Raw genomic sequence first — 11916 nt, forward strand, 5'->3', positions numbered from 1 at the left:
CCTCCCCGCCCTCCCAAACCTCCGCAGCTCTAAGGGCACCCGGCGCTTCCCCCCTTCCATCTTCCCACTGTGGCGGAGCCCAAAAGGGACCCCCAGCCACCAAGAGAAAAAAAAAAGAGGGAAAAGCAACGGGGCGCACATTATTTCAGCAACGTGCCAGTTCTAATCCTGCCAAGAGATTATAGGAAGAAAGAAGAAAAATACAAAAATAAAACCACCAAACAAGTAGCGACAAGCACGGAGCAGCCCCAGCACACAGTGTAAACAGAAGCTGCCCCGATCCGGAGTCCAGCTCTCCCGGAAAGCAACAGCACAACATGCTTTGTACACCCCGAAAGGTCCCTGCAGCGCTGAGCAGCGAAGGGGGAGGTTGTGGTTTTAAGCTCGAGTTGATTATTTTTTGCCTTTCTGCAAAAGGCTGAAGTGATCTCGGAGTCTCCAAGCGGCGTCTGCAGCACGGAGCCTGGCCAGGTGGGGAAAGGGATGGGGGAAAAGTGCCACGGGAAGAGGCGGGACTGGGATACGGGGACACCGAGATGGCGAGAGTAGGTGTCAGGGCTTTGCAGCTGGGAAATCTGGACAAGGGAAGGGAGAGAGCAAACAAATACAAAAAAAAAATAGAGATATAAAAGCAATTTGTGCGGAGGAGGAGGAGAATATGGACAGTAAAATCAGGGCTACTGTCGTCTTCCCCAAAGCAAGAATAATAATAAAAAAATCCCAGTTGAGGTGACAGTGAAGAGTCTGACAGAATTCCCTTCCCTGGGGGAAAATAAAAATACAAATGAGGTACCTGTTCCACCCCAAAGCCATCACCCCTTCCCACAGTCACATCAATGCTCCAGCCACTGGTTATTGTCTCTCTGAAATAAAATATTTGGGTCCAGGGTGGCCCAAGCAGAAGCACCATGCGCATGGCTGGGCCACGGCGCGCTCTCAGCGCCGGGAGCCCTCGTCCAGTTCCTCCCGGTTGGGTTGTTCAGCAGAGATCCAGTCTCTCCTTGACCCCGCAAACAGACGGTATTGTTCAGTGCTCCACGGAGACAGAGCCTTTTCCACGTCTCACGTGTTTCTCCAGCTTTTTTGTTTAAAAAAAAATTATATATATATATATATATAATATACAGTACAATTAAAATATCCATGGAAACAAATGGGGTGGCTGGAAAAGATGCTTAACAAAAAAGCCCAAAATAAAAACAAATTCCCAACTCTTCCCCAAACTGACGCTTGCCTTTCCCACTAGTCCTCCAAGACCACAATCTCCACATTATGGACCTGGTGCTGATGGTCCTCCACATCTCCCACCACTTTCTCCTCAGTCCTCAGCTCCGTCTCCAGGATCACAGCTTTGCCCTCCGACTCGTCCGTGTCTGCTTCGGGATCTGGCGCTGGGTCGATCTCTATGATGGTCTGCCCATCATCTGAGGTGCCCTCCACGGCTTGGATGGTGGAAGTGAGGCCAGACTCCATGGCCACCAGTTCCACGGGGTTGACCACGGCTGCCACATTGGCCAGGGCACCGCTGTCCTGCATGGCGGCCGAGCTCAGCAGCGCCAGGCTGGAGGACGGGTGCAGGGTGACTGTGTCGGAGGAGCTGGTCTTGGAGGAGGACACCACGGTGGCGTATCGGAAGAGCTGAGAGCCAGATGGCAAAGTATGAACAGTCACCGGGCTGGAGCCTTGGCTAATGGTTGCCACCGGGATGTTGCCCACAGAGAACTGTTGTCCAACGGGTGCGATAGCGATGGGCGAGATGACGGTGAACTGAGGCTGCTGGATGGGGGTGGAGGGGCTGAGGACGGTGGCGGAGGCTGGGCGCTGCAGGCGGGGTCTCTTGGGGGGCTTGGGAGCGCTGACGGGCATCAGCACCACGTTCTGGATGGTTTGGGACTTTGCCTTCTGGTCCTTGGCAAGTTTCTTCTGCTCTTCCAGCTGCCGCTCCAGGTCTGCAAAGAGAATGGCTGAGCAGCATGTTGGGCTGGGGCCAGCACGCTGTGGTAGCTCCTGGGGTAGCACAGGCTCCCCAAACCAACCAGCACACCCCACGTTGGCGACAGGAGGTCTCCTAACCACCCAGGTGGGCATGATCGTAGCATTTCACTCAAGATCAAACCGCACTGACAGAAAAGGCTGGATTCTCCTGCCACCCACATAGACCTGGTCAGTGCTCTGCACCCCCTCAGCCTGCTTGGGGCGCCTGTCAGTGCCTGGATAAGGCACAGGCAATGCTCTATAACCATTTGTCATTTCCATTACCTTCCCACTGAGGAGACAATGGCCATTTCTGCTCCCAAGCTAGACCCACCTACGAGGGAGAGTGGACCAAGCCCCTCCAGACAATAGGCACTTATTCCTGAGCTTGGCTGGGTCCTCTCTCCAGGAGCTGAGCGCCTGTCCTGGAGACAGGGAGAAGGACTGCCCCGCTCAGTGAAACAACATCCCAGAATCATCCTGGTTGGAAAAGCCCTTGAGGCTCCCCCAGCCCAACCGTGAACCTCACCCTGACTGTTCCCAACTCCCCCAGATCCCTCAGCCCTGGGTCAGCCTGACTTTCAACCCCTCCAGGGATCCCGGGGACTCCCCCCCTGCCCTGGGCAGCCCATTCCAACGCCCAACAGCCCCTTCTGCACAGAAATCCTTCCTCAGAGCCAGCCTGACCCTGCCCTGGGCAGCTTGAGGCCATTCCCCCTGGGCCTGGCACTGGCTCCTTGGCTCCAGAGACTCATCCGCCCTCTCTGCCCCCTCCTGGCAGGGAGTTGCAGAGGGCCAGGAGGTCTCCCCTCAGCCTCCTCTTCTCCAGACTGAACCCCCCCAGTTCCCTCAGCCGCTCCCCAGCAGACATGTGCTCCCTCAACCCTTGTCTGTGTGAACACTGGAAGTCAGAAGTAGCCCAGTAATCTCATTTATCCAGGGCAGTAGGGGACTAGGACATCCCAGATAAGAACAGGTTCTACAGAACACGGTGAGGAGGGAGACATATCCAGCAAGCAGCTCTGGGGAATCCAGGTCAGGTTATTGGCTTCTGCTCAGGGGAAGCCGTGCAAGACACCTGATAGCTCCACGCCAAGACAAGCAGAGAGCTCAGCACACTGTACATGGGCACAGCACGGCGCTGCCTGCAGCTCGGAGGGCTGCAGCACACCTCTTAGCTAGCAGCACCTATTTCCTAATGCCGACAGAACCGGAGTTGCACCCCCAGCTCCTTGGCTGCAGCAAAGGGCACAGACTTCGGGCTGTCAAATGCTCCAAGTAACAGCTGACTGTGAGGGAAGGGAGAAGGAAAATTCCACATAAGTCCTAGGATAGAAAGGGATCGGGATGAGTTTGTTTGGGGGCAGCGTGTACTGAGCAATAACCCCAATGTGGCTCGTGTGTGGAAGGAAAGTCACATCAGTTCCCAAGAGCAGCAGCAGGAGGAGAAGCCTTACTAGGCACTGACCGTACCTGCCAGTGTGTAAAGAAACTGCTCCTCTCCTTGCTCTGTCTGGTTTTTCCTGTTGTCCAGAACCTTCTTGACTGTGTCCATTAGGCCAAATGTGTGGGCAACGTTGTTCAAGACTGCAGCATCTGCAAGGAAAGTGGGGATGAGTGCCTCGTCCCACAGGTGGGACTCAGGCACTCAAAAGATGCTCATATTACACAAAAAATTTTCTACTGCTTTTTGTAGAACTATCTCTGTTCTTCCACAAGGGCTGGCTGACAAGGGCAGACCCAGCTCCCGCATCCTTCTGACATCCAAGGACTAAATAATCCCATTCACATGATAAAGAAAATGAAACAGAGATGTGTCACCCAAGCAGCTCAAAATTGCTGCAAATGAAAGCATAATTTGCAATCACAGAGATACAAACGAGCTCTCCACCTACAAATCATCACCCCATGCTGCTGACAGTGTCATTAACATGCCAGCTCCACTGAAAGCTGTGCAAAATTTCTATTATAATCCACTGACTTCAATCACTCGCAGCTTCCAAAAGCTGCCACCTACCAGACACAAAGATCCGGCAGCCCAAAGCTAAATTAGAAAATAAAAAAAATTATCCTGGGTAAAATGAAGTTTGTTGGCTACATGGATGTTCTCTCAGCAAGAGCATCAATAAGAGGTGCTCTCAAACCCTGGGCTCACAGGACTGGATTAGGGAACTGATCCAAGCTAAAAATAACCCTAAAGAGGGGAGAGGAGTTATTTTTAACCCGGATCAGTTCCCTCATCTGGTTCAGCCCCAAAAACAGGTTTTCTGGCACAAGTGAAGACAGAAGGAGAAGTGAGGGGGCAGGACCTGTTTAAGCCTGCACTGTCACAGAGAAAAGCGTTTGACTAACTCTGGTCCGAAGAGTGAATCTGGGCAGGCTTTCCTGAGGGCTGGGAGCTGAGGACAGTTGCCCGATGGTCTCAGGAAGCTGCTGGGATCATTTTGTGCAGGGAACAGGGTGGCACATTGTGACCTTGTGCCCCGCAGTGGTGCAAGTGAACGCACTTCACAGCTGGGCAGGCTGAGACCACACACAGACTCAGGTCAGCCTGTGAGTGGTAACTCACTCACCATCCTGACTCAACACCTTTACATGGGGGGGACGGACCCTTCTCACTTTTTTTTTTTTGCCTGCAGCTGTCTGTTTGAGCATCCTTCCTCACCACAGACCCAGAGGCTGTGGCTCACAACCTACCTGTCATCTGGAAGGGAGACTGACCCAACCTCTGCTGGACGCCTCTTAGAACTTCTTCTATCTCCTTCTGGATGTTGCATACAACCTCCTCCATCAGCCCCACATCAGCTATTCCTTTCCAGAACATCAGCGTGTCCTCTGGTGCAAGGAGAAGGGAAAAGAAGTCAACATGTACAAGCACTTGGCACTTTCCCACAAGGCCACCTTAAACCTTTCAGGCAAGAATAACTTTGCAAGCTGACTTCTAATTTTGCCATGGGGATGGATTTGATATGCAAAAAAGTAAAAACCCCCAAAGAAGCAAAACAGACCCAGGCAGCAAACCAGTAACATGCTTTCAAGCAGCACCATGACTTCCAAGGCAACATTTTGCATCTTTGCAAGACGCAGAGCTTAAAATCTTTTGAGACAATTCTGCCTAGGCTTCTGTACTGATCCTAAGAGGGAAGGCAAGGCACCGCAGCCAAGAGAGCTGACAGGGTACTAACAAGAGGTACTAATAAGACACTGCTCCCTGATGTTTTAGTCTAGCTCCAGGCTGGCAGACGTTTACATCCTTCGAACGAACACAAAACCAGCTCCTCACTGTAACTAGTAGCAACTAATCTGGGGGATCATCCACCAGCCACAAGGCCAGGGCTCAAGTCCCTCTCTGCCTGCAGTGCTGAGGAGCTCCATTTGGCAGGGACCCTGCAAGCCTGGGAAATGTGGGGATAGGCAAGGGGCTGGGGACAGCTCTGCCATTGCCTAAACTCGCCTTATTTTCAGGATTTCAGTCTCCAGAATGTAACAGGTGAGGAGAGGGGAAAAAAAATACATCCAACAAGCAGCCTGAGCTTACCCGAGATCTCATCCGTGTCCTTTTTCATGCCTTCCTCAGTGGCCATGGTGACGGCAGCCGTCAGAGCCGAGTTCCACTCGATCCCCTCCTCCATGCTCTCCTCTGACAGCGCGATCTGGGTGATGCTCCCTGCCAGAGAGGCAACGTCAGCTCTCTCTGCAGCACCCGGAGTGCCAGCCCTGAATCCCTGCTTTGCTTTCCACCTCCCTCACCCCTCCCAGGCTTTTTTTCACTCTCATGGCCAGGTTGTTTGTGCCTGGCTTTTTTCAACCAAATTAGCTAAAAGCAAATATTGCTGCTTCTCACTGGAACTGTGATTGTGAAAGGCTCTGGGGCTTCTGGAGGGAAAACCATGTGCCCTCCAAAAAGCAATCTGGAGTCCTGGCATAAAAGGGAGCAGAAAAGGATCAAAATGAAGAAAGGAACAAATGAGCCTCAACCCAGCCACCCTTCTCCCCTTGCATCATCAACAGGGAGCTCTGCACCCCAGAGATGCCCTAATCTCTCAGGAAATTGAAGGGTCCAAGCTAGTTTATAAAAGGGAAGCGGATCTGACTCAGTCCTAAATTTCTGGATCAAATCTGGGACTAAGCCAATGCACAGCCACTGTAAGGTTTTACCATGTCCTTTCCAGAAGATTCTCCTTAGCATATGGACAACTCTGCCATCTCCCCCACTCAGAGACCTGGAGAAACGTAACCTGCCCAGCTGAACAATGCGGTACAGCTGGGAGTCATCCTCTCCCTTAACCTCAGCAAAGAGAGCACTTTCTATTCTGAAGCATGGGATTTGAGAGAATTTGCAGCTGAAATGGCAATCCAACCATGTCCAGCCATCAAACCCCCTTCATGGATGTCCAGGGGATGTGGAGCAGGTGGCTCTGGAGGAGGTCAGCATCCCTAAATTTATTCCTGAGTATAAGCTCATCTTGTGCCTTTGTAATAGACTCTCAAATAGGAAAGACATCAGAAAACACTGTGCAAGCTCTCAGGTGATCCCAGATCCCTTCAAGGTGAGCCTCCCCTGGCTCCCAAGGCTGCCTCTAGTCACTGCTTAATACCAGCTGCTTTCCAGCCCTTGTGCTGCTGGGGAGCTCCCTGCCAGCTGCCTACGAGACCTCTCTGAGGGGACAGGAGAAGCATTTGCCTTCCAAGAAACCAGAGCAGTCTCCTGAGTAGTGGGACTGCCCTGCTTCGCCCAAAGAGAAGCTGTAAAGTGTGTGTGTGTGTGGGGTCAACTTGATTTCATTAGTCCAGGGAGGGAGAGGAGCACCAGAGGGAAACTCCCACAGAATCACAGAAACATCTCAGCTGTAAAAGCCCTTGAAGCTCCTCCAGTCCAAGCATGAACCTCACCCTGACCGTTCCCAACTCCCCCAGATCCCTCAGTGCTGGGTCAGCCCGACTCTTCAACCCCTCCAGGGATGGGGACTCCCCCCTGCCCTGAGCAGCCCATTCCAACGCCCAACAGCCCCTTCTGCAAAGAAATCCTTCCTCAGAGCCAGTCTTCCATGGCACTGTGAACTGCTTTCCTACCGTCGGCTGATGTAGGAGTCTGCACCACACTCTGCTGCCCCGGCACTGGTGCTCTGGCGCTGCTGATCAGGAGATCAAACTTGGTGCTTCGACAGGTGTTGGTGCAAACTTTGTCATGCTGGTAGAAGTCAATTTGCCCCGAGTCCATCATCTTCCTGTGCAGGGAGTGGGGAGAGAACCAGGCTTAGCTCAAGTCTCAGCCTGGAGACAAAAGGGAGTATTCCGTGTAGAATGCTAGGGCCGTGGGAAGGACAGAGAAAGGGAAACCCAAGGGCCACTCTGCACACAAAACACCTCCTGCAGGGCTTTCAAATGGCCAATACGAGCCACCCGCCAGCTTCGCACACAGGGCTCCAGTCCTGTTCCACCCCCACCAAATACCAGGTCCCCCAGGCGAGGCCACTTCTGTACAGGATGAGGAATCCTGCCCCTCAGACCACGGGGCCAGGATCTCTGCAGGCTGCTGGCCAGGTAACGTGAGCTTCCACGAGATCTCCCGGGGACTGCAAAGCAGACAAAACGCCTGCTTGGGATCCTGCAGCTGCAGTGATGCAGCCCTGAAGCTGGACACAGTGATAAGCACGTGAAATACCTCAGCATGATTCCTCCGAGGCGAATGGCTCTCTTCCAGTCCTTTAGGGTAGACTTCCCAGCCAGGTGAACAAAATGCTTCGGGCTGATCAGTTGGTCATTGAACTGACAATGAGATAAGCAAAGGCTCAGCAAACAAGTTAAAATCACCTTGGAAGACTGTATTGAGACATCCGACACAGCCAGTCCACAGGTCACCTAAGCCCCCACTTCCACCCAGGAGTAGGAGCTGCTTCTCAAATCCCTGCCAGCTTTGATCCCCTCAGCACAGCAAAGCTTCTAACTCCAGAATGGGTATGTTTATAGGGGTGACCTGCCAGCCATCGGCATTCAAACCACACAGCTCGAGCCAAGAACGGCCCTGACGGCTTTCGTATGAAGCATGAACCAAGCTCCTCTGTGAACACATACAGTCATCCCGGAGATCGTCATGGGAGACTCCTGTTACATCAAACAGCCGAGCAACTTCTTGCTGACAGGGGTATTCACTAGGGCATCTGTTCTGTCCTGCTCCAGTGACTAAGATAGTTCCCGTTGTGGGTCAGCAACAGAGCGCTCTCGCCGCTGCAGCACACGGGGCCTCAGCCTCAACACATCAGCTGTTACATTACCACACTCTCAAGTGGAAAAAGGGAACAGCAAGATTTCTCTTCTTGATGCAACCTCCTCACTGAGGAAGTGACAGGAGTGGAGTATCAGGACACGAAGGGAAAGAGACAAGGAAGAAAAGCTCTGGCAGATCTCAGTAAAAGTTCCCTGCCTGCCTTCAGCTCCACATCCCTCATCAAGTGCCAAACACAACAGTAATCAAGAGCAGCACTGAAATATAAGGTGGGTGATAGGCCTTCACTCCTTAAACCACTCCTGCCCTGCTTCTCCCCAGGCTCGAAACAATTTTAGCAGTAATAATCCATCACACTGCAAAGGCAAAGTCACTCGGCTCCAGGACAAGACTCAGATGAAACAGAAAAAGTAAGAAAGTCCTGTGAAGGTCAAGCACCTTGAGAGTGGAGAAGGAGTCTGCTGTGAAAACTCCCTTACCTTGACACACTTGACATTAATTCCTGGACAGACGAACTTCTTCCAGAGCAGGATGGCTTTGCTCTCCCCGCAGGTGATGGGATAGGCGATCTCTATTTCCTCGTTCGTTTCAATGGTGCTGGGGTCTGAGGGGGAGAACAGGTAAAAATGAAACTTTCCACCCAAAAGGCTCAAATCCCACAAGGTGGGAGCTGAAAGCTCACAGGTTGAGACCTACACTCAGGAAACCAAAAGAAGGGCCGATCCCAGTTCAGGATCAGCTCTCTCTTAGTCTTCTCCAGTTACCAGCTCTAACAGCAACTGGCATCTGCACACACACACACACATATATATATATATATATATATATTTATTTAATACAAAGGTAATCTATCAGTAGATCGTGAGGTCAGAAATCCAAGACATCTAAAAGGAGCAGGGGGTCAATAAGAGCAACCTTGGTGGAAACAAAATGCTTTAAAATTTGAAGCACAGACCTCTCTCAGATTTCCTGGAGCTCTGGTGTCTCTTTAGCAGCGATATCAGATATTTACTGATAATACATTCTCGTCACACGCAGAGTTTCTGCTAATACTGCCAAAAGACCCACACCCACAGAAGCAGAACACCAGTGAAGATCTAGTGACAGCACCTAATGACAGGAGCTTTTTCCCTACATACTCCTCAGGATGGAAGGGAGCATTCGGAGCCAACCTGCTGGGTTCTTCTCAACACCCAACCCAAACTGGCAGGCTGTTCGTTCAGCAAAGAACCAGCAATCAGGGTGTGATGCCTCTGCCAGTGCAGACACAACTGCCATCCTCACAACCACCATTCCTGCCTGCTAGTGTCTGCACCCCAAGACTAGGGTGAAACCTCGGCTCCCCTGGACCCCATGGGAGCCCTTACCATTCATTCCAGGAGAGCCAGGATCTCAGTTCCAGGACTTTGAGCCCAAGCAGTAACAGCAGACTCTTAATCCAGAGTATGCCCAGACCCTGCACCCACATCCATGCCTGGGAAACAGCATCTGCAGGGGCAGAGCCAGAAGGAAGCCCAGCGAACTGGAGACACCAGCTCAGCGGTGACCAGCCCTGCCCAGGAGGGGATTCTGCCCACGCCAAGCGGGAACTCACCGATCCCTTCTTCTAGCTTGTGGATGGTGTGGGTTTCAACGGCCACTACGGCAGTGCTGGCCTCGGAGCCCTCTTGGTAAATCCTGTCGTGAAAGCAGCCATCCATAAACAAACCATATAAATCATGGGAAATTAAGATTCACAGCACGAGGTTAAAAATTCGGTTCGTTTCTTTTTTGCCCGTCTTGCAGGGATGTAGATTTAGTTCGATACAGTTTCAATCAGGCTTTTTTTGCATACAAAAAAAAAGAAAATTACGATAATAATCCCAAGGACTGAAACACGCAGAGGCGTTCCCAGTCCTGTCATCGCACCCTCCACGTTGCCAGCGCCACTGAAGCAGCTCTGCAGCGAGCTTCCCTGTGCCTCCTCCTCTGGTTTCTGATACAGGCAGTTACCCACGACAACAGGAAGCAGAGCTCAATGCCCCAGGATTTCCCTTCCAGCCCTGTGCGACACTGCAGCACGGGTGATCACGCAGGGAAGAGTCACTGTCAGGCCTACAGCCACCCTGCTCTGTGAATATTATCAAACTGGAGCCAGGATATTTACATCCTGATTGATCCAGAGTTAAGGTGAAGTGCCTGGTGGCAGCCACTTCTCCGCAGCAGCTGCCAGGGGTACCACAAAATTCCCTCCAACATCCCAGCTTCATTGTATTTCAGAGGAGGACTATTTTAGGGGAAAGCTGGAAGAGGTATATGCAGATCTGGATGCACGGACCACCACATACAGCAGCTGCAGTATGGCAAAAACCCAGCCAGGGGCCGGAGTGGGAAGAGGGAGATCAGGAAGACGCGGGGCTGGGGCAGCACCGCGACCACCTCACCGCTTCCCCGCTGCCACAACCGTCCCCAGGCTGCTGTGACCCAGAGACAGCATCGTGCGGACACGTCCCCGCAGGACAATTTCATTCCTCAGAGGCCCCATGACAACGACACACACAAAAGCTTTTTTTTTTTGCGTTGTATTTTTCTCTCTATGGTGCGTGGCACAAAACTGACGCGGACCTGGAAAACGTAGCGATGCTCGGTCCCCACACCACAAAAATCTACTGGGCTCCCCCCCATCGCACCCCACACCTCCCAGACACACCAGTACCATCCAACTCACCCTTGCTGCACCGGCTGGAGCTGCAAGATCACTTGGGTTTTGGTATCCTCCGGGTTCTCCCCTTCGTTTCCGTCACTTGGTACAACCACCACATCACCCACAGGGACGCTCACTTCGGCATTCGCCATCTCTCACATGAAGCCCGGCGGTGGCGGGGTGCCGCGGTGCTGCAGAGGGCAAAGCAGAGGCAGGTCTGTACCGCGGCAGCACCGCTGCCTGTGCAGGCAGAGGGGCAGGCAGCGGTGTATAAGCATGATCGCCCAGGCCCACCGCAGCAAAGGCTGGGCTAGCGGGGACCGCGGGGCCAGCAGAGCAAAGCTCCAGCTCCAAAGCAGGGACCAGGCATTTTAAATTCACCACCAGAGAGAGACAGCAAGTGCCTGTCAGCACACACAAGGATTTCTCCTCCCCTCTCGATCACGATAGCTGGGAGCATCTCATCCGACGACACAAAACCGAGAGGCAGATCCCCCACTGCCATCCCACTCACAACTTCCCGAGCGGGCAGCAGGCAGCGGCTCCCCCCGTTCCTCACACACAGCCCGGCCAAGCAGTGGGGTTTGGCAAGAGCACACGAGAAGGTTTCTGAGATGCGGCTTCTCCCCCACCCTGGCTGGCAGCACTTCCAGCCGGCCTTGGGACGCTCTGTTCCCTCGCTCCCAGGACCGTGCCTGGGACTGACCCTTCCCGCCGCACAGGGGCTGCGGAGAAGCCGGTATTCCCGGTGGCACCGGCCGCAGATCCTCGCAGGGGGTCACCGGGCAGCGATGCGCTGGCCACGGGCTGTTCCTCCCACCTAAAGGTGGTTTTGTTCCTGCTGCGGGGCTGGCGCTCAGCCCAGCACGGGTCACTATCACCCCCTCGGGGTTTAAAAGCTTCTGGGATGTTGTGTCAGGAGAGGAGCTCAGGGCAGGGACGGGGGCTCGCGGCGGGCCCAAGGGACGCGTCCCCCGGCCGGCTCGGGCCCACACCCCCCCTCCCCGCGGGGCACCGCGCCTCGACCACCGCT

The 11916-nt window shown here is 53.4% G+C and overlaps 1 protein-coding gene across 2 annotated transcripts; it reads right to left on the reverse strand.

Annotated features, from left to right (window-relative positions):
* Positions 1-1018: 1018 nt before the first annotated feature.
* GMEB1 (glucocorticoid modulatory element binding protein 1) lies at positions 1019-11508 on the reverse strand. 2 transcript variants are annotated; one of them, XM_026863440.1, is made up of 10 exons: positions 10908-10939; positions 9795-9877; positions 9568-9688; positions 8680-8804; positions 7640-7743; positions 7048-7202; positions 5513-5641; positions 4672-4809; positions 3448-3570; positions 1019-1949 (listed from the first exon to the last, which is right to left on the reverse strand). In XM_026863440.1, the coding sequence occupies exons 3-10, from the start codon at positions 9572-9574 to the stop codon at positions 1243-1245; spliced, it is 1488 nt and encodes a 495-aa protein (XP_026719241.1). In that variant the 5' UTR covers positions 9575-9688; positions 9795-9877; positions 10908-10939; the 3' UTR covers positions 1019-1242. The 2 variants fall into 2 exon arrangements, with proteins under 2 accessions (XP_026719241.1, XP_026719240.1); XM_026863439.1 differs by lacking the exon at positions 9568-9688 and having other exon boundaries at positions 10908-11508.
* Positions 11509-11916: the final 408 nt, after the last annotated feature.

This window comes from Athene cunicularia, assembly GCF_003259725.1.
Source record: "Athene cunicularia isolate RWA chromosome 23 unlocalized genomic scaffold, athCun1 chr23_part2, whole genome shotgun sequence".
NCBI lineage: Eukaryota > Metazoa > Chordata > Aves > Strigiformes > Strigidae > Athene > Athene cunicularia.

Coding starts and splice junctions, on each gene's coding strand:
- GMEB1 (XM_026863439.1), bottom strand. CDS start 11,035: ATGGCGAATGCCGAAGTGAGCGTCCCTGTGGGTGATGTGGTGGTTGTA. Junction 7,744..8,679: donor TTAATGTCAAGTGTGTCAAG/GTAAGGGAGTTT, acceptor TCTCATTGTCAG/TTCAATGACCAACTGATCAG. Junction 7,203..7,639: donor CTCGGAGGAATCATGCTGAG/GTATTTCACGTG, acceptor CTCCCTGCACAG/GAAGATGATGGACTCGGGGC.